General features: G+C 41.3%; 1 protein-coding gene across 2 annotated transcripts; it reads left to right on the top strand.

Moving 5' to 3' along the window:
* Window positions 1-1,998: 1,998 nt before the first annotated feature.
* LOC134626439 (disintegrin and metalloproteinase domain-containing protein 11-like) lies at window positions 1,999-21,517 on the top strand. Of its 2 annotated transcripts, none has more exons than XR_010093820.1 (26): window positions 1,999-2,901; window positions 3,583-3,773; window positions 6,228-6,304; window positions 6,588-6,654; window positions 8,320-8,402; window positions 8,512-8,575; window positions 8,658-8,718; window positions 9,505-9,692; window positions 10,954-11,025; window positions 11,207-11,373; window positions 11,467-11,551; window positions 12,997-13,087; window positions 13,543-13,594; window positions 14,066-14,165; window positions 14,306-14,377; window positions 14,504-14,596; window positions 14,927-15,007; window positions 15,093-15,143; window positions 15,222-15,285; window positions 15,408-15,513; window positions 16,219-16,338; window positions 16,458-16,626; window positions 16,901-17,012; window positions 17,359-17,477; window positions 19,199-19,216; window positions 19,530-21,517. XR_010093820.1 is itself a non-coding variant. In XM_063472258.1 (26 exons), the coding sequence occupies exons 1-26, from the start codon at window positions 2,841-2,843 to the stop codon at window positions 19,543-19,545; spliced, it is 2,352 nt and encodes a 783-aa protein (XP_063328328.1). In that variant the 5' UTR covers window positions 1,999-2,840; the 3' UTR covers window positions 19,546-21,516. The 2 variants fall into 2 exon arrangements, 1 of the variants encoding a protein (XP_063328328.1); XM_063472258.1 differs by lacking the exon at window positions 17,359-17,477 and adding an exon at window positions 17,788-17,878 and having other exon boundaries at window positions 19,530-21,516.
* The last annotated feature ends 187 nt before the right edge of the window (window positions 21,518-21,704 follow it).

Genomic DNA, 21,704 nt, shown 5'->3' with positions numbered 1-21,704 from the left:
GTTGGATATTTAAGTTACTGTTGCCTTCATATCAGCTTGACACAGTCTGGCCATTGTCTTCTGACATCTGGCATCAATGAGGCATTTTCACACAAAGAACTGCTTCTCACTGGATATTTTCTTATTTTTGTTCCATTCTTTATAAACCCAGAAATGCCTGTGTGGGCAAATCTCAGCAGATCAGAAGTTCACACCAGCCCATGTAGCACCAACAATCATGACAAGTTGCCAAAATGCCATATGGTTGGATAATTTGCATTAATAAGTAGATGTGTGCTTAAAAAGTGGCCAGTGAGTGTATTTCTACTACGCTTCAGTACACCTGAAATGGGAATAGCTTTCCCATTTCTCCTTATTCCAGCTGAATGGACTCAGTTACAGAGAATTCAGCAATTAAAGCTCTGACTGTGATACAGCACAGTCCACACCAGAGGGTAGTGTGTCTCTATCACAGTTGGCTCTGCCATTCAGATTGCACAAACTGTAAGAGTATTCAGGTATTCCCATTTATTTACTTGTGTATGTCCTGCATTCTGAAACAAATGCCTTCTGTTTCTCAACATGTCCACTGGATTTTTAATGAGAATCATTGTAGAAGCTGGTTAAGACTTTTTCCCTGTTTTACCAGAAGGTGTTAGACAGCTTAACAAGACTTCAAACATTTATATGCCACAGAAGGAAGCCCCCTTTATATAACACGTATGGGAGGTGTATAGTGGTGGATGCTGATTTACTGTGATTCCACCTGTGCTTTTATTACTGTGACATATCAACATCTACTGTCTATAGTACAAGTTTTGATTCAGGACTGGCTGCTTGAGAAGATTTGTCTCTGTCAAGCTCTGATATAAGAGGGTTCAAGATTGTGATTATTATACATTACTTATTTAAGTGTAACCTGAAATCTTAAAAAAAATGGAATTCCTCATATCCTTTATATTCACCCTAAAACCAGTGTGACCACTGCATCCCTGCTCACAGAGCCACCTTTGCACTACTTGCCACTCAGCTGTCTTACTGCAGAATACTGCGTCAGCACTATGTGACCACTTACCAGATCACAGTGAAGACTTTAGTGTTTGAATCAGAAAGCCAGCAGCAAAGTGCAGACTATCCTAAAGTCAGTGTCTGTTTAAAGTTTTAGAACTGCAATATTCTAGCAGCCATCATTTTTTATTTTATTTTATTTTGGCAGGGCAGGAGCATCTTTAGCTCATGCTGCATTCCTCCTGATACTCCCACCTCCATCTCTTCCTGCTATTTCTCCTTCTCTGCTTGTCTCAAAGGGAGGTAAATGAAATATTCAGAGGGGGCTGCCGGTGCACAGTTTTTCTCCATTAGTTTGATGTATTATAGGATGGCTGCTGAGATTGGGCTGCATCAGGGAAGCTAAACCCTGCAGGTGAGAGACAGCAGAGAGACTGCAGGTTTCAGCGTCCATCTCCATTAGTGGCTTCTGATTAGGAGTCATAAGCAGTTAAACTCATACATCCCTTTGAACACAGCATGTTTTACTGATCACTGGGGCCAACAAAAGGTTTAAAGTTACTTTAGTCAATATGATCATGTAATGTTCTTGTAGGGACATTCACAGTGGTCAGTTGGAGTTTTTCATTTCACTGACAGCAGTGTGTTTGGGCAGTATGCTCTGTGTGATGCTTGATTCAAATGAAAAGGCTTAACCAGTCCCTGATATTACACTTTAGTAGCAGTCGTGCATATTCACTTAGCCGCTCTGCTTTGGTTAAGTAAGTGCTCAGTGGACCACATGTAACATTAATTTTTTTCCAGCATTAATATTACGTTTTCTTCTTTTGCTACATATTTCCAGACCTATAAGCTGAATGTAACACTGGCTCTTAAAGTGAAAACCAGCTTCTCATTACAAAAACAGTGATTTTTCTAAATGTTAAAACAGCAGGATGCATTCAAACAGGTTAAACATCTGGAGATCACTGTGATTACGTTTATTTTATGGCATTTGGTATAACTTGCAGTGCTGAAATGAATAAAAATGAATCATAAGAATATCTTGAACAGTCTGAGCTGTTTAAGGCAGAAACAAGGTGTGAACAGTATGGCCTCTGCTGTAGCCTGTTTGTCAGAGGGTGTCTTGGGTTCATAATGTCTCTCCTCGGTCGGGACCACTTTCATCCCCTATAGAGCTGTGATCTTCATGTCACCGCTTTCCCGGATACTCCTGATTAACTCCTTCATGTTCAGAAAATGAATGAACTGCCCATCCCTGATCCCTTTTCGAGCTTTTCTCCGGCTGGCGGGCTGTCGCATCCTCTTCTTGCGCAGAGCTGCATGGCAACGGGAGGAGGAGGCTGCTCGGGATGAAGGAGGGTACCAGCGTCCCACGTGTCCTCCTCACCGCAGACCCAACGCATTGCTCTTCGGTTTCCCATCCCTTCGTTTCCGCATACTGCAGATTCGCATATACACACACATACAACCTCATCCATACACCCATACGCACCCGCGCAGGCTTGCGGAGCTATGATTCCGCGGTGCGCACTCTCCCGTTCCACACAATTTCTTCACTGATCACTCTCTAGGCCTGTATCCATCATCTCCGACACAGGCCTGTCACTTAATTTTTTCATCATTCTGATATGCAAATCCAAATTCTCTGTAGCAGTGTTGACCGGAGCTGAGAGGGCGAGTGATAGAGAGGGGGAGAGATGAGAGGAGGCACATCGTCAGATGTTTAGTAGATTGATTTTGGATCCTCGCCATCATTTGTGCGATTTTTTAGTCTTTTCCTCACTCCGTCTGCCGGGTTCGTGACATCCTGCGGCTCTCCATGCTGTAATCCGGGGGAATATGTGAAGATCATGCTGGCGGTGTGGTGCTTCACGGTCTTTGCTGCAGTGGGCGAGAGGCTTGCAGTCTCAGGTAAGAGAGAGAGAAGCGAGCGAGGGGGGTTTGGATCGAGAGAGGGAGAACCCCTTTCGTTTCCTTTGCATCCACTCTTTTTTTCACCGTGAACAGCACTTTTCGAACCCCGGTGTAGGCTCGTAATTTTACTGTAGCGGGATCTCGGTGCCAAACAGCCCACTGGCCTGAAAGCACAATTTGCTGCATCAACACATTCCCACTGCAGCCTCATTACCTATAACGTATCCATAACCATTTCAGACGAGCATTTAGGAAGAAACATCTACAGCACTAGAATATAACTACATTTTATTGCCCTGGGATGACGATTTGTGAGCCTTTCATTTGTATACTCACAATATGCAGGCCTATATGAGCATCCCTATTGTAGATCCTTTAAGTAATGACAAGTATTCTAATTATTTTCCATCAGAGCGTGCACATCTAGCCATATCCACTATTTTTATAAAATACTATTACAGATAAATAATGTTCACTGTTAAATTAGGTCACCAAACCGTGAGCTTACAGATGAAGATGCTCACAGGCTGATTTGTTTTAAATGTGCATTACTTTGGGCTTGTTTTTTATCCTTAAAGAAATCCCCGCTGCTCTGTTTGGGCAGGGTCACTTGTGTTGCTAATTTGCAGAGCCCAGTGGAAACACACTGTGAGAGTTTTCCTCTTGTATTACATACAGGTGTTGACAGGAACCTGGAGCAGGATGGAAGCATGTGGGACTGGTTTGCCCCAGTGGGCCGGGCGGATAGTGGGGACACTGCAACCGAGATCATTTATCCAAAGCGCCTCGTACAGCAAATCAAGTCGGAGGAAGAAATGGCTCATGACTACTTGGGTACCAGGGTGAAGAATAGCACCGGGGACACCTTGGTGAGCTTACATCCTTAATTCTGTTTATTCCCATGCTGTAAAGAATCCCAGACAAGGTTTTAGGACCCTTCCTAAATAAAAGAACCTGATACATTTCACTATAAATTGAACAAAAAGAAACTATTCCACGTGAGTAATGCATAAATATATGTTTCAATAAGAACTTAAAAACATTTGCCCTGCACTAAAATCAATCATTTCCTGCATTTATTGAAGCATAAATGCAGAAAATCCTTGACCATTTTGACTGCAGATAACTGCATGCGTGTACAAGGGTGTGACAGCACCAGGACAGACTTTTATTTTGTTGGTGTCAACCTCCTTTTCCTCCCTGTCAGTAAAACAGTGCAGTGCTCAGCTCTCCACTGCTCATGCGGCTCCTGCTACACAGAGATAACAGCGCAGGGCGGTGTATTGCAGCAGCCTCTACTCCTTGTGATTTTGACCCATTTAGTTAGTGAAAATCCCTTTGAATGTGAAGTGAAGCAGCGTCCGGTGGGTGTTACCAAGAAGAGTTGTTGCTTGAAGCTATTTTTCCCCTCCCTAAATTTAAGCTGTAACCTCTAGCAACAAGTTATGAAACAACACTTGGCTTTCTTAATACGCACTGCTCAAAGGCTGGTTAATCAAAGAGCTGTTTAAATGTCGCGCGATATATGAAGCGACCACCATCTCCACAGGACAAAGCTAGACTCTCCTGAAATAGTCAATCGCATCATCTGATTACTCGGATGCCGTGCTGAGTCTCCGACTTCTTTATTATTCAGTAGTGTGTTGAAGTATGTCCCCATTAATTATAGAACAGGCCTGTGTGAGAAGTGCTGGATGGTCCAAGAGGTTTGAGCACTCTCCCCCATCCACTGTCTCTCCCATTCTCTCTCTCTCTCTCTCTGATGTTGGTGTTATGAGACAATATATTAGGCTCAGTACACACACCAGAGTCACATGCTTCAAGATTTGAATGAATACATATGCTATAATCTTGGGAAGAGATGCTGTCTTGAATAAGCATAACTATAATATGTTCATAAAATGGTTTTCCGTAGACAAGATTTCAAAAGTCTCAGCTGCCTCACTTGCTGTGTTTTGTTTTTTTAAATATTTAAGATGCTCGGAATAAGGGACCAGATAAATTTAGAAGCAGCAGGGAGGGATGAGCTGAACTTGTTCTTTCTTTTCTGTCACATCACACTGTGTTCAAAAATAGATGAAGCAACATTTTGGCTGATTTGATTTATTTAGTTTTGCACATTGCGTTCATTTCAGCATAGCTTAAACTCTACAGATTATTAGATGAATATAGATTAGCAACTAGAATCAGATGTTCTCAAGGAAAAAGATAAAGGTATCATAAAGGTATAAAGTTATGGAGCAGGCCAGTTTGTGTGAGAGCAATGCTAGCATAAATCTTACAATGTGTTGTTTGAAGTGTTATTTTATGCAAAAATGTATATTGAACTTTAAGCAATTTACATTTCAGTATCCACAATGGCTTTAAAAGATCTGTAGCAGGTGGGGGCTGTTGGAGATGAAAATAATGATGTGACACAATTGAAGGGGAGTTTCTAAAAGGACCTTTTAGTGTGATTGTTTCGGCTTTGAAACCAGCAACAATGAGAAAGCGACTGAGTGACAGATTCAGACAAATATGAACTTTTTTGATATTAAGTCTTTGTGATACCATCAGCAGCATCAGAGCAGCTACTAAATAAACCTTTGTCTTAAAAATAATGTCTTTCAGCCACATCAAGAACAGTTAAATAGAAACAATCTAAAGCAGTAGAGCAGTGTTACTGTACAGGGACAGAGGTACCAAGCTGCAGCCTCTCCAAGACAATAGTAAGAAATCTGTTGTCTGTACTCAATGGAGGGAATAATTTCTGCATAGTGATGCGTTTTATTGTAAAAGCCCAGTGATTCACTGCAGCCGGTTCCTCCAGACTGAGTTCAAAGCCACGCTGGCACAGTCGAAGCTGCTGAAGAGACATACTGTTTGGTCCGCAGTAAATTTCACTCTCTCCTGCCCCTGCGGTGTCCTTACGTCCTTAAGCCTGGCAGCTGTCCATCTGGGGACACAGCATGGGTGAATACATAGGAGTAACGCTTTCTCCTCTTCCTATCCTCCTGTGAAGACCTCCTCTATTTATCCTTATCACGACACTCCAGCTTAGCTCTTAAACAGCCATAGCTCTGTGGAGTCAAGCTTGCCTGAAAGCTGGCAGCCAGTGCTGATCAATGCAGACTTTATAAATCATAATATCTCAGCTGCTGAGATGCTTTTAGACCTTACACTGTATTGATTCTGCTGAATTATTCATGAGACTTTTTCACAACCCTTCTGTGGCTTTCACAGAGTGACACATCTAACCACAATTGTTTTGTTACACTTTAATTTATCAGCTGTCAAATCCATCTCTCTAGCGTTTTGTTTTTTTTTCTTTTTTCTTCTTTCAGCCTGTCCACTTGGCCCAGAGCTGTTTCCAAGTAGAAGCCTTTGGACGCACCTTCACTTTAGACCTGGAATTAAATCAGTTAGTATTACCCTGTAAATTCATCAGATCTGCCTTTTTTTTTGCACATTTTGTATCAGTGGGTGCTCTTAATTTACTGCAGCTGTTCTAATTAGCATTTCCCCACACTTAAGCAAATGCACTTAGCGCCTCTATTATGTTTCATGTCAAGATGGGGAACACCAAATAAATTTGTGGGCAGAACAGACAGCAGAAAAAAATCCCAGTTTATTAGTATTATTATTATTTCTGACTAGAAAGGATGCTGGTGCAAATATTTATAATATCTTCTCTCTCTTTGCAGCCATCTTCTGTCTTCAGATTATGTAGAACGGCACTTTAACCAGGATGGCAGACCCTTTCAGTCTGTGGTAAGGTTTTCTGCATAAGGTGGGATGCTCACATGATTTCAGTGCATGAATGTGATTCATAGAAGTTTACCAAAGCAGCATTATCAGCATATTAAAGAGAGTGACCAGAGCAGCAGTGCAACACTCACTTAAAGTTTTGCTTCCTCCTGAGAATCCTGAACTGATATAGATCAGATTATATAACAAAATCCTTGGGCTCAAACTGTATTTATTTTTATTATTCTTATTTTAGAAGAAAAACACACTTTTTAAGCCATCTTTTTTAAAATTATTGTCCTGATGTTTTCCACTATTTGATCACAACCTCGTGCTTTTATCTATTTATGGAAAGTGCATTTCGTCCTCCCTGCTTTAGAAGTAAGCTCGTGAACATTACCGGTCTGCACATATGTGGGTTTGCCTATCAGTATGTATGCATGCCTCTCTGCTTTTCTCAGACTGCTGAGAAAGAAAGGAAGTGATCGCCCGTGGTGTAAAATCACAAGCCCACAGAGAGAATCGTCGAGAGAACGTGGAAACGGGATAAAACCTTGACATCTAACGATGAGCTGTGTGCTTGTCAGGAGGGACCAGTGGAATGTGACTGCATTGTGCTAGCCAGGAGGGATGGCTAATGTTTTTTTTTTCTACTCTTTTTAGTGGACAAATGTGCCACTCACTGCCCCCAGCACCCACCCACCCACTCAGCCAGCTCTCACATCCCCACCCACAATCATTTCGAACTCTCCTTCGGTCCTCCTGACCAATCACAAGCCTGTTTCCATAGCAACCAGTTAGCTCAGCAGTGTCATTAAGTTCTTGGCAGCGAAGAGAATGAAAGAAGACCGAAAGGGAGGGAAGAGCAGATCTGGAATGAGAGGAGGAGGAGGGGATATATGGAGTAAAATGCCTGTTAATACAAAAGCAAGATGAGCTTTGGGATTGGGGAGGAGTAATTCTGGGGGTGTATGTGTGTTCACAGGCAGTCAGATTGTGCCTGGAGTGGTGAAAAGAGAGAAAGGACTTGCAGGGTTGGGGCTGGAAACCTGTGGTTAGACCAGATTGTCCCTCAGCTGGATGGAGGCTTCATGTGATGATGCCACTTCTTCTGGACATAGCAGGCGTGATGCATTCAGGGCAGCACTTAACCAGAGTGATCCCTGTGATTAAAACACTTTCAAGTTCAAAGGCATTGTTTCCCTGAGCTGTTGTTGTGAGGTCAAAGCGCCCTGCTGAAATCAATTTAATCCAGGTGAATCAATGGTTCTCACATTTCCCGCTGGTTCTCTTCACCACTATAACCTTGCAAAGCAGCGTCAGTGCTAGATGACAAGAGCAGATTCCTCTTTGGGGTTTTTTGTGTTTAGTCGCAGCCTGTTTGCTGTACAGTTACTCCGCATTAAATTCTCAGAAATAACTGTGTGGGCAATGTTAGTGTTGATTTATTGAAGAGATCCTTGAGCATGGTGTACTTCCAGCTCTATTGTCAGTAGAGTAAAGGAGTAGAGCACAGGATACAAGTAGGTCACAAACTGTGCCACTAACATCATAGCAGGAAAGCACAGAGAGGTTTTTCCTCAGTTCTCACCTATTGTGATATCAAATGATCTATGAAATTGTCCCTATGAAGCTGAGAGTGTGTCAGCAGAGGTTATTGTACTAAGCAGTGGTTCTTTGTCTTCACAGGGAGGGGAACACTGCTACTATCAGGGAAGGTTAAGAGGTTTACCAGAGTCCTGGGCAGCTGTCTCCACATGCCATGGCTTGTGGTGAGTTTAACAGTAGACCTTGTCTGTAACTTCAAATACTAACTCCTGTGTGTTACAAATTAGCCTCCCAAACTCACCCTTTCTTCTTCATCTTGTTGGCGGTTCTCAGTGGCATGTTCTCTGATGGCTTCTTCTCTTACGGTATTGAGCCCTTTCACAATGACAGCAATCAGGTAAATGACCTGTGACTATAATGCAGATTTTTATAGTTAAACATTTTTGTTTTAAGTCCTAATCTTAATATTTTCACTTTAGTATGATGGTGCTCACCTAATACGCAGGATGCCTGATATCAGACTTCCGGCCCATTGTCCAGGTATAAAGCCACACTTATCTTACATTCATGACACATTTGACTTCATTTAGAAAAGAACCTATGCCAAACGCAGTTTTTCAAAAGTCTGAAAATAAATGTCACTTTTTGATTCACAGAAGCTGCTCAAAAGCAGCCATTTTCAAAAATACAAAATCATTTCTTAAAAATAGCTAAACTCAAATTCATAAGAAATGGATAAATAAGCTGGGTATAATTAAATAATAAGAATAATTTTAAATATATTATATTCACAGCGTTTAAAAGGGAACCTGTTTTGTTCCTTTCCAATGTTGTTATTATAATAAATTGCAGAGAGTAGCTTTGTATCATTCAAAGTCTGTGAAATAAGCATTTTTAGCGCCCTTCCTCCTGCCTTGAAGTCAACCTTCTTCTGATTGGCTGCCATTCCTGAACAGTAGTTGGGTCATAGCCAGAACGTCCTGGTTGGGATGACCACATTTAGCTTATTTGCTCTCAGTGACATCTCACAGAGCCAAGTGTAGAGAAAACATCTGAAACTGAGCATTTAGAGTAGTCAGACACAGAGCTTTTGGTTCATAGGAACTCTCTGAGTATTATTTGAAAATTTTGCAATATTTAATATTAGTATCTGCTCTTATAACAGTACATATGTTTCAGAAAATGAGTAAAATTATAACAGGTCACCTTAAAGATTAGATTTTTCATTGTTTTAAGCCAACTTGAGCTAATAAATTTCTGTCCTCTATCTTCCTTAAAAGTAATATTTCCATAACTGCCTGCAGCTCTGCTTTTTTATGTGTCCAGACTGTACAGAGGACAGTGAGTGGGATGGCAGAGGAGGTGATGATGGTGATGATGATGACAGACCGGACCAAGTGAGGGAGCAGCAGGCGTCTGGGGGTCTGCGACGGTCCAAGCGAAGTGTTCGCAAGCCCTCTGTGCAGACTGAGACCAAATATATTGAGCTGATGGTGGTCAATGACAATGATATGGTGAGTGCTAAAGGTTCTTGGTAGCCTGATGACTGCAGTGTGTACTGCTTAACCACATACCCCATGGTTTGTCCAATACTTCTCCTTATTTATTGGCTAAAATTTCAGTGCCACAATCAATAAGGACATAAAATCTCTCCAAAATTACAAATGTACTTGTACAGAGAGGAGCAGTGCCTAAATGTCACCAGGATTTGCATGGCTAACAGTAAACAAAAATAGCTGCAAATGCTTGTCTGATAGATGCAGGTGAATGAAAATAGGTGCTGTTTGTGAGTAAAAAATAAGCAAGTTAAAAGATAAATCAAATACAGAGCCCAGTAACAAGTAGAAATATACATTTTATCATCATAATATCAGCATTTAAATTAATACCTTTTTTTAGTGGCCAGCTCAACAAAGAACGATGACACACTGCCACTTGCAGAGCAGTGACCAGGTGTTCTGCAGTATGGCTAATCCCACTCAGCTCCACTCAGGAAACCTTGCTACGCAAACAGAACCCACATAGAGCAACCCCTCAAGAGGGCCTGGGGCTGTCACATATTGCTAGTTGTACACAAACATATGAGCTTTTATTTTTATATAGCAACAAAGCTGCCAGAGGCCATGCAGTCCAGTTTCATTAGCTCCAAGCTTACACTGACATCAGAATATGTCAGGACTGGACAGTGTACAGGTGTTAATATGCTAGTTGAACGTTTCTTAAAGGAATACAGACAAAGCAATGGATATGCAATAAGAAAAAAACTGTGACATTATAACCTCTGTTGACAGGTAAGGATGGATAAGAGTCATAAGTGAGGATCATTGATTCAAATTGTATAAAACAGCCTAGAATAGCTAAACTGGAATCTATGGAAGAATCATGTTATAGCAAATGTGTTGTTTATATGAATTCTGCATGCTGAAGAGGTTCATGTGTCCGACATGTCTAAGGCACTAATCTAGTTAAATTCTTGGTGTTCAATCAAATGCTAATAAAGTACCTACCAACAGTTTCTTTAGTGATGTTTTTCTTTTCATTTATTTGTGTTTCATCATTAAACAAAAAGCAATTTTTGCATTTCATTTATTTAACTGAAACTTTGCCACTTGAGTTGACATTGGTCATGCAAAGAGGAAACATTGCATGTACCTCATTCCTTATATCACTTGGGCAGTACAAGTAAATCAAATTACATGTCTGATTGTGTATTTGTGTGTAGCAGAGCTGATGTGATCCATCTCTTAAGCCATCTGTGCATCTTTTCCTCTACAGTTTGTACAGCTGCGTCGCTCAAGCAGCCAAACCAAGAACTTTGCCAAAGCTGTGGTCAACACGGCGGATACGGTAAGTGATCGGTTTGCAGGAAATTAATCCTCCTACTGCTAAACTCTGCCTTCTCACTTCGCCACCTGTCAATAAACACGTGTGTGTGTGTGGGAATGATCTGTCCCAGATGACACTTACAAAAAATGACACCAAAACACCAAATGAAGCAGTGCACTGATGGGCATTTTGTGGTCCTCAGATCTATCAGGAACAGCTGAACACAAGGATTGTACTGGTCGCCATGGAGACCTGGACCTCTAAAAATATGATGCCAGTAGTGGAAGACCCATTGATAACGCTGCAAAACTTCATGAAGTACAGGAAGGACAACATAAGAGAGCAGAGTGATGTAGTCCATCTTTTCTCGTAAGACCGTCAAAATAAATAAATAAAATTTTAATGAGAACTAAAGCTTATGTGATGTGTGGACTTGCAACTTTGGCTTTCCTGTGCTCACAGAGGGCGTAACTTTCATAGTAGCCGTAGTGGGACAGCCTACACAGGAGGGGTGTGCTCTCCAACAAGAGGAGGAGGAATTAACGAGGTAAGGAAAATATAACATGATTATAATTTTCTATTACACAGATAGGGTTTATTATAAATTTTAACCTAAAATGAGTAATCCATCCATCCATCAGTTTTCTTAATAGCTTATCCATTTGATGGCCACTAAAGGTTATCTCAGCTATCATAGCGCAAGAGGTGTGGTGCTAACTACTGTATTACTGTGATGCTCTAATTGGACTCATAATATAAATTGAAATTTAGTTGTAAAGCCAAATTTTAAGTATTTTATGTATTTTTGTTATAATATTAAAATCAAATCATAAATAAGTAGGACTAAGTTCTCTGATTTAAAACATAGCTGAAAATAATTTATATGAAGCATATATTTTCAAGTAGGTACAGCAAAAAAAGTTGCGAGACTGAACCTGCTCAGTGACTGGGGCTATTCTTTGTGCAGTTTTCATGCTCTACTCATGCTTATGTGGGATTCCTGTGGGTGCCCAGGTTTCCTCCCTCAGTCTAAAGATATCTGTCTTTGCTTATCAGGCGATTCTAAATTGATTGTGTGGAGGTGAAAGTTGGCTGTGTCTCTGTGTTGGACTGGCAGCCTGTCAGTCCTGTTTGTAAGTCGTCGAATCAGCACTGAGGCAGAGACGAGCTACTGCATCAGTTAGATGAGTGTAAGTATTTTAGGGTCTTGTTGACAAGTGAAGGACTAGTGGAATAGGAGACTGTTGCAGTAGAGAGAGGACAGAGGGAAAGTGAAGCTGTCAGTTTACTGGTCACTATATGTTCCTACCCTCATATATAGCTAACGAGCTTTGGGTTGTGACCAAAATAAATAGATCACAGACATAAGCAGCAGAATTGCAAGTATCTGTGTTCTCTTTCAGAGATAGCACGAGGACCTCAGCCATTTGGGAGGGACTCAGAGCAGAGGCACTATTCCTCCAAATTCAAAGAGCCAGTTGAGGTGGTTTGGGCATCTGAATAGGATGCTTGTTGAGTGCTTCCTAAGTGACGTGTTTTGTGCAAAAGGGTGTAACTATTGCAGTTTGTACTGTGCATTAAATGCAGGAGTTGTACACGGGGCCACAGGCAACAATGATTTCCTTTGTCATTTTGTGGTTGATAATCTCGGTCTCTCACGAACGTGCTCCTGTGATTAGCCAGCACGTCATAGAGTGGGTGGGAGGTATTGTCCAGCATTGTCTTGGACAACATCCGCCTCTCCGACAACACCTTAAGGGAATCCAGCTCCATTCCCACAACATTAGTGGCCTTACCAATCAGTTGTTTTGAGTCTGTTGGCATCTGCCACTGCTGACATTCCTGCCTCCACAACACAGATGTAAATGACAGGGGGAGGATGGATGGATGGATAAACTCAACTTATGTGACTCACAATAAATATGTGTCGCAAAATATGTGTCCCCACTTCACAGCAAATTTTTACATGCATTCCATGTGAATTTGTTTCAGTATGGAAATGTAGGTGCGATGGCCATTACTTTGTGCCAGAGTCTTGGCCAGAACATTGGGATGAGGTGGAACAATGCACGTAACTCTGCAGGTAAGACAGAAGGAAAGATTTATTTACAGGGAACTGTAAACCCAGGACTGGAGTGAATAGATTAACAAAGTAAGAGAGCAACATTGGTGCTGGTAGGATTAAGGCAGTGGGGGTGGAGGTGTTAGTGTCCCTGTCCAGCAGTTCTCTTCTGTAATTATACTCCTTCATTAGGTGATTAGTCACCTGCTTCCAAGAAGGAGGAGGTGGTGGTTAAAGCATCCTTGCCACTATAGAATAGGCTCTATAACTATCAGTTGTATTTTTTAATGCCAAACACATAGATCTATACTGTATCTCTTATCTTTCTTTGTTATGAGTACAAGTTCATAATGTCTTGCAGCAGCATTTAAAGCGTCACAGCTTAAGTTATAAATGAAGATCAGTGCATTATTTTATTCTTTTAGTTTATGTCTGTCGTCTTTGCCTCTCTAATCTGTGTCCACCGTTCTTCACAGGAGACTGCAAATGCCCAGATGCCTGGGTGGGATGCATCATGGAAGACACAGGGTAAAATCCCTTTAAGCTACAGTTTTGTCTTACTAATTTCCCTGACTTAAAAAATGAAACACCTGTAACAGAGAGAAACTTTGAATTTTACTGTCTTTCAATTAGTCAAGCCGGTGATAATCACCGATGCATTTGATGCTTTGTGCAAATTTGCTGAAACATAAGACATCAGCGTGCCGGCCACCGTGTAAGAATTACAAATGGTGAATTGAAAGTATTTACTACATGAGTGATTTGGATTAGGTCCCCTTGCCAGATGGAACAATAAAGATTTCAATTATTCATTTGAGTAATATCTTACTACAGATGGTAACATTTCTGTCAGATTGCGACGTGATGGCACAGACACCCACAATGGATCTGGCATTCCTTACTGGCAGAAAAGTATCATGCTGTTTTTATTTTATTTCCTTGTCATGTAGTGTCTTGATCTTCCTTTGTGGTTTTTTTTTTTTTTTTTTGTCATCACAGATTCCATCTGCCCAGAAAGTTTTCTCGCTGCAGCGTTGACGAGTACATCCAGTTCTTGCTCCAGGGAGGTGGCAGCTGCCTGTTCAACAAGCCCAACAAGGTGAGGGCCGTGTGGATATGTGGCCTGTGAAATCTTTTTTTAAATCAAAATACATATTTAATTCCGAGTCGCACATTATTTTTTGCTTTAATCCTTTGAATAACCTTTACTTAATCTTTACCTTTGTCTGTCTCTTTTAGCTCTTGGACCCTCCTGAGTGTGGGAATGGGTTTGTGGAGCCAGGAGAAGAGTGTGATTGTGGATCCCAGCTGGTAAGTAGCTGGCTAGACTGGTTAACCTACTGCAAACAGGTAGCGTCTCCACATCATGTCTATGTATGGGCCCCAAATTTTGTCTTGTTTTCTGGAACTCAGCTGTTTTCATGTCTGTGGTGACAGGAATGTGCCCGTAGGGGAGGAGCCTGCTGTAAAAAGTGCACCCTTACCCATGATGCCATGTGCAGTAATGGACTCTGCTGCAGTGGCTGCAAGGTGAGCAGCACTGTATTACAAAGAGCCTGAAAAGTAAATTAAACTGACTTACACATAGTGAAATTTGAACATTAGGTTTACTTAGTCAGAGCATTTATAGTATTTTTCTCCTTTATATGTTATCAAAACTACTGAAATTTAAGAGATTCAGAAAGTCTTAGTTTATGCTGGTGCAGTGACAAGAACAAGAAGTGTGTCATGTTTCTTATGACTCACGACATTTTCAGACTTCTCAGCCTGTATGGTTGCGCGGCATGCATTAAAAATCACCCATATGACAACTGATTGACATGTTTGTCTGATGCCTTTTTTTTCTCTGATGCACGTTAGTATGAGCAGAGAGGCGTGGTGTGTCGACAGGCTGTGAATGACTGTGACATCCCGGAAACTTGCACTGGAGACTCTAGCGAGGTAGCACTCTCTGTACGCAACACTGAAAACTGTAAGATCACATAAAACGGCTTCCAGTTCATGATGTACTTTCCTACTATTGCAGTGCCCTCATAATGTCCACAAGCTAGATGGATACATGTGTGATAATAGTCAGGTAAGAGATGGTTTTGGCTGTTTTCCAATCTGCAGTTGAGTTTGTGGTACACTAATTAGCACTGTTTCACCCCTTTAGGGACGATGTTACAGTGGACGATGTAGGACTCGTGATGGACAATGCAAGGGACTCTGGGGCTATAGTATGTGTTAAACACATCCACAGCATCTCTTCCAGCATATGACATAAATATGTTTTATTTTACTAGTTTAGTCTGATTCTGATAGTTAAAATATATATATTTGTTTGTTTTTTCCATCACAGATTCAGCAGACAGGTTTTGTTATGAGAAGCTGAACGCTGAGGGGACAGAAAAAGGAAATTGTGGCCCCGGTCCTGATGGCCAAGGCTGGCTCCAGTGCAACAAGCCGTAAGTGGCAAATTCCCGATTCTCTTTTTTGGTTTTCTTGCACTGTATGTTAGCATTTTCTTTATTATTGCACGGTCTGAATTTCAAGTGTCTCTTGAATGGTGGCCTTATTTTAAGATTTTCCACCAATTTCACTGAAAAGATTCAAAAGATTCAACCATAAAGAAAGGTGAGGAAAAATGGGCACATGCAATACTGCTGGTATGGTCATCCCAAGACAACAAGCAGCTGGACAGTGTCCAGAGAGACAACAAAAAAGGCTCCACAGAGCCTGACCCTTCCAGATATCCTGAAAATAGTAAAAGTTTGAAAATTAGAGGGATTCACAACCCCCAAAAATCCACCCTGGCTGTGGCTCAGGAGATAGTCTTCCACTAATTAAAAGGTCTGTGATTCAATCTCTGAATCATTCAGTCCTCAAAGGGTCCTTGTGTGAAATCTCAACCAACTTACTGATGCATCAATCAGGAAGTCATTCATAAAGTTCTGTAAGGATGGAATAAAAACTCTGTCTATATGTGCATGAATATGAAAAAGTCACCTGCTCATTCTAGGCGTGATGTGAACATAATCCTCAGTTGGCCTGTCAGTAAGACAGGAAAAATAAAACTTCTATAAATGTATAGAAATCTATAATACATTTATGAATTGCACTCTTGGTGAAATGTCATGTTCCTTTTTTCTTATTGCATCGGCTTCTTTTAGAGATGTTTTATGCGGGTTCCTTTTCTGTGCTAATGTGACAATGAAGCCAAAGTTTGGAGACCTCCAAGGTGAAGTGACCAGCTTCACCCTCTATCACCAGAACAAGTACTTGGACTGCAGGTAGGACGGTCACATTAAATTCATCCAATCAGTCACAAAGGCTGTTGTCCATAGTATCCCTTAGTGTTGTAATTCTAACTCTGTCCTATCCACCTCTCATGTTTGGATGCTTCAATTAGAGGTGGCCATGCTCTGCTAGAGGACGGCTCAGACCTGGGCTATGTGGAGGATGGCACTCCATGTGGTCCCAACATGATGTGTTTGGAGAGACGCTGCCTCCCTGTGGCTGCATTCAACCTCAGCACATGCCCAGGATCCAACTTTGGACGCATTTGTTCTGACCACGGGGTAAAAGAAAAAAAGACAAAGCTAATAGCTTCTCATTTTAGAGTGACACTGTAGATTTTTCAGTCTAAATTTGAATGAAAAAAAATGTTTTTTATGTGAACTTTAACTGTTTCAACACCCTTTTAAGTATCACAAGTAGGACCTGCTTGAAGAACAGGCTTACATTGATTATGTTGATCAATACCAAATCATTTTAATGTTCTTATATTCAACTGCCCCGTCTTTCTCTTAGCAGATAGCTAATTGGGCCTCTCTCCCATCAAATCTCTTGCAGACCTGCAGTAATGAAGTGAAGTGTATCTGTGACAGGGACTACACCGGGAAGGACTGCAGTGTCTTCGATCCCATCCCTGAGCCCACGGTCGCAACAGGCCCAGAGAAGAAAGGTCCATAGCAACTCTCACCCTGTCCATGTCTCTCTTTCTGTCTGCCTCTCACATCCCCCTCATAGTCTCTACCCATCATCCCTGTAGCTTCTTCATGTACTGAAGTCGACTATCTCACATTGGACAAAAAGGATAGTTCACCTGAATATTGTGAGGAAGTTAATTTTTAGACCACACAGTGTTATCCTTCCTGCTGAGTCTTGGTTTCAATGTTGGAAGATTGTGGGTGTGTGTTGAGACACATTTATCCATTAGAGCATGTGTATGTAGTGAATGTGTGTGTGTGGTGGTACTGTGTGCTTTGCAGGCACTGCGATTTTCAAGTGTCTTCCTTACTTTCTTGCAGTCTGCCAATGACACAGAGCAATTGAGCAGCTGCTGCTCTTATAGAGCCAAAAAAGCCAAAGCCACCCTGAGCAGGAGGGTGTCCAGCTGAAAGAGCAGGAGAGGTGGAATGAGAACAAAGTAATAAAACACTCTCTCCTTTGTATTTTTGTTACTGTTGTCTTCCTGACTTCCCTCGCTCACCCGCCTGTTCTCCCATCTCCACCCCATGTGCTGGTTACTTCCTCTTTCCCTGCATCTCTCTTTCTGTCTGCAGGTATCTTGCCATCTTTCTCTCTCTTTCTCCCTCTCTCTAGTTGATGTTGTTGATGTACAGTGTTGATGCTGTCTTCTGACGTGTGTTTTTTAGTGGTGTTGTTTTGTTTCTGCCCCTCCTCTTCCCCCTCCTCCTCCTCCGCACCCTTCCTCCCCTCCTCCTTCCTCTGCGCAGGTCCAAGTGGCACCAATATCATTATAGGGTCCATCGCAGGTGCTATTCTCCTGGCAGCTATAGTCCTAGGGGGAACAGGATGGGGATTTAAGTAAGAGTTCTGGCATGCCTTTGTGTACCTGTCTGCTTCTACCTAAAGGACGTCCCTGCCCCTCCCACTCTCACGTTTATGAACTAGATGCCCATTTGCAACTCACTGCCCGGCCCAGGGGAGGGGAAATGGGGAGTCAAGTCTGAGACGTGCTAATGCTTGAACCGCTTTTGGCTTTTAAGATCCATACAAAACACAACTACGCTGTAATCAACTCTGAGCTCCATCCTGCACCTTTCCTCCCTCTCCATCCTCTTTCCAGCCCCATTTTTTCTTTTTAGTAATGACAGGGCAAGACATGTTTTTTGCCAGGAACCACTGCAGCCCTTTTCTCAAGTCTACTAGAACAGACCTGACTTACCCTACTGGTGCCACATCTGGAATTTTTCCCTGACCTGTTTACTATCCATGTAAAGACTAAAAACGTTGTTTGTTTGTTTTGACACTGGGTTTACCTAAGCATTCATTTTGTCATACACTCTTACGTTGGTGCTTTTAAACACCTGCATTATCCCTTTTCTCTGTAGGCAGCATCCTAACCTCAAATGCCCTTGCTGAAGTGCTCCTTCTGCACTATTCCACCTATGCATGCTTGCTATTGTGCACTACTTATGGTCTGACCTAAAAGGACTACTGCTGCTCTAATACACACACACATACATACACACACACACACACACACACACACACACACACACACACACACACACACACACACATATATATATATATATATATATATATATATATATATATATATATATATATATATATATATATATATATATATACATATACAAAGAGAACACTAAATTAAGAAGCAATAAGTGATTCTTAGTTTATAGAATGCAGTCAGTCCTTTTGGGGCCAGAAGTGTCTGTGCATGTGTGCATGAGCCATAAGCAAAGTTTTCTCTTCCTAGTCATACTGCTGGCTTACTGGGTAATAGTATCAGGCATAGAGCTGTGGCAGACTTCTGTAGACCTGCTGCATGTGATGTGATCACTACAATGTGATGAAGATTTAGGGAAGGACTGGTAGATGAATAATGGATTGAGTCATTGTTTGAGTCATGATGTAGCTAATTCTGACTTGACTTGAGGCAGTTTGACAAGAAGGAGACTCATTTAAAAAATCCTTAGGTCCATTCTAAGTTGTGTTTACTTGCTTTGCTACTTACTTTGCTTTTTACATAAAATTATAACTTGCCAAGCACATTAATTCTTATTTGTGTGTCATGAGTTCTTCATTTCTTTTATCAATACTGACTTAAATATCTTCACATTTTGTCTTCTCTCTTGGCGTTCTCATGGGATGCAGGAACATTCGAAGAGGAAGGTATAATATATCACCATGTAATCTATACACAGAGCTGCATCCTAAAAATATCCCACTATCTCATCCCAAACTCGCTCCGCATGGCTGCTAACACAGTAATCCACCATCTGAAAATCATCTCCACAGAACTCATTCAATCCTTTCCATTTCAGTTCTCTCCTTTTTTAGTTTTTTTTTCTTTAAATACTTTAGCTCATTCCTATTACATCAGCTACAAAACAGTAAAGCAAAATAGCTTCTCTCATCGTCATCTCCTATCACCTATATCAGCATATCTATATTAATAATTGCTTAATTTTCACTTGTCTTTCAGATCTGGTGGAGGATAAGATCTGTCTGTCTTTCTGTCTCTGTGTCTTGTCCACTTCTGTCTTCCTCCTCGCACTGTGTCATTTCACGTTGAAGAAGAGGGGAACAAAAAAAAAAGTCTTCCACTGCTGTCCCACAATATCTCCAAAACCTCTTCCGAGCATCGTTTCCTCCACGATCGCGTCTGCTCCTTTCGTCTGTCCTCCTGGGGCCTGTGGAGCTCCTCTCACCATACCAGCCAAATCATACTCATGTGGCTGCTTTCAGCAGGCCACTGAGGATTACGTCCAGGCCACGCCTAGAGCAAGCAGGTGGCTCTCTCTGTGGGAGACACCGGCGTCTTCCTCCAGTCCAGTGGCTATACGAATGTGCTTTGGTGTCTGTGTACCTCTTCTCACGTCTCGGACAGTCTGATCAAGAACATATCAACGGTGGACCAAATGAGACACGTCTTTCCAATGCCTGCCTGCACATAAACTAACCCGGCCGTCACTTGAGTCCACAGGTAAATGCTGGACTAGCACACAGACTGAAATAACGTAACAGGGGCTGTATTGTTTCCTTTTTTTCTTTAAGGAAACGGACCTAAGATACAGTTCCTCCGAGGTCCAGACGTTGACAAGGTGCATCTTAAAATGGACAGAAATTAGTTTTTAATCTACAACATTTGGCAACGTTGAGATAACTTTAAAAAAAAGAACACTGGACTCTTGTTAGCATGTTTTCCAAAGAAAGGCTGAGTAAGGACTGACTGATCGTAGAAGCTGTTTGTTTTGGATTGCAGTTTGAGTCTTAGCTTGAGGCATCCTGCCTGCCCACCAATCTCCCACACCCTCAAGTTTTCAGGTACAAAAAAAGGAAGCTAGGTGTTGTGGTTTTGGGATCATTAAAAAAAATATTATATATATGAAGCAGCAGAGACCGTAACTTAGTGTTTTCGATGACAGACCGACCAACATACATTCCACAATATCTGTCTGTGCGTGTTCACCACTTTTGGGCCCAAAGTTTGTAGGCTTAGGAAGTTTACTATGTCTGTCTGCTCAGGAGTGAATGTATGGGTGTAAGAGGTTTTTAAAGAAAGTAAGAATGTGTGTGTTTACATTAATGTTATGGGGCAGTTGTGTCTGTGTACACCTGAACATTCCTCCCATCACTGGTTTTTACCTCTAGCAGATCATCTCTTTCTACAACCTGTTGTGCGCTGCAGCCACGCACCCTAAAGGCAGCACAGAAAGAATTCAACATGTCATGTATCCACAAAAAAAATGAGCACTAGCCAACTGTATGCACACCTATTTGTAAATATGTGCAAGATATACTGAATGTTAAATGCAATGTATGAAGATTTATTTAAAACTATGCTTAAAAAATAATTTATCTGTTTGAGCAAACTTATAGCTATCCATCTCCTGACACGCCCTGCCTCTGCAAATCTCTCCTGTAGACAAAGCTGTCCATGCATCTTTAAATGTGGCCAAAAAAAAAAAAAAGAAGCTAAGCTTGCCATCTCATCATCTCTCTTGTCATTCTAACTATCACTGAAATGAAATGCCATGAGTCTTTTGTACATTTGTTGATAGCCCTGAGCCCTGGGTGAACGCCTCAGCCCAGAAACTTTGTAAATGAGATTAAAGAGATCTGGTTCGGGGTCCAGAATGCAGCTTGTCTGATAGCGTATGTGGTCAGTTTGGTTTGTTTTGAGCTTTGCACTATGGCTGATGCACTATTGTTATTAATACAATATGTACAGAGTGGATATCAAATGCAATCGGGAAGAAGAAGGAAGAAAATGAGATGCGTCTTACCCCATATTTTTAGAGACTATCTTTTTTGAAATTAATCAATGAAAAGGAATGAAATCAAGACTGCCAATGGATTAAAATGAAGGGAAAATAAAATATTAAAACACGAAGCCACACCTCTTACTCTCGCATGTCACTGCCTGTGTCTGTTGGTATTTCACAGCTTTAATCGATGGTTAGACTTTCTGCTTTTTTCTGGTTCTTAATTTTTTTTTTAAATATAATGATTATATGAAACTATTGTAAGAAGGTAGAATAGAATCATGCAAAAACACTGCGTAAATTATATGGCATTAAAGCTTTTATCAGAGCTATTTACACTACTGTGCAAAAGTCTGAAATCGCTCCTCATTTCTTTATATTTTGTGCACAAG

The sequence above is a fragment of the Pelmatolapia mariae genome, linkage group LG4, assembly GCF_036321145.2.
Source record: "Pelmatolapia mariae isolate MD_Pm_ZW linkage group LG4, Pm_UMD_F_2, whole genome shotgun sequence".
Taxonomy (NCBI): Eukaryota; Metazoa; Chordata; class Actinopteri; order Cichliformes; family Cichlidae; genus Pelmatolapia; species Pelmatolapia mariae.
The sequence above is the reverse complement of the archived record's forward strand: the minus strand, read 5'-3'. Positions and strand labels throughout refer to the sequence as shown.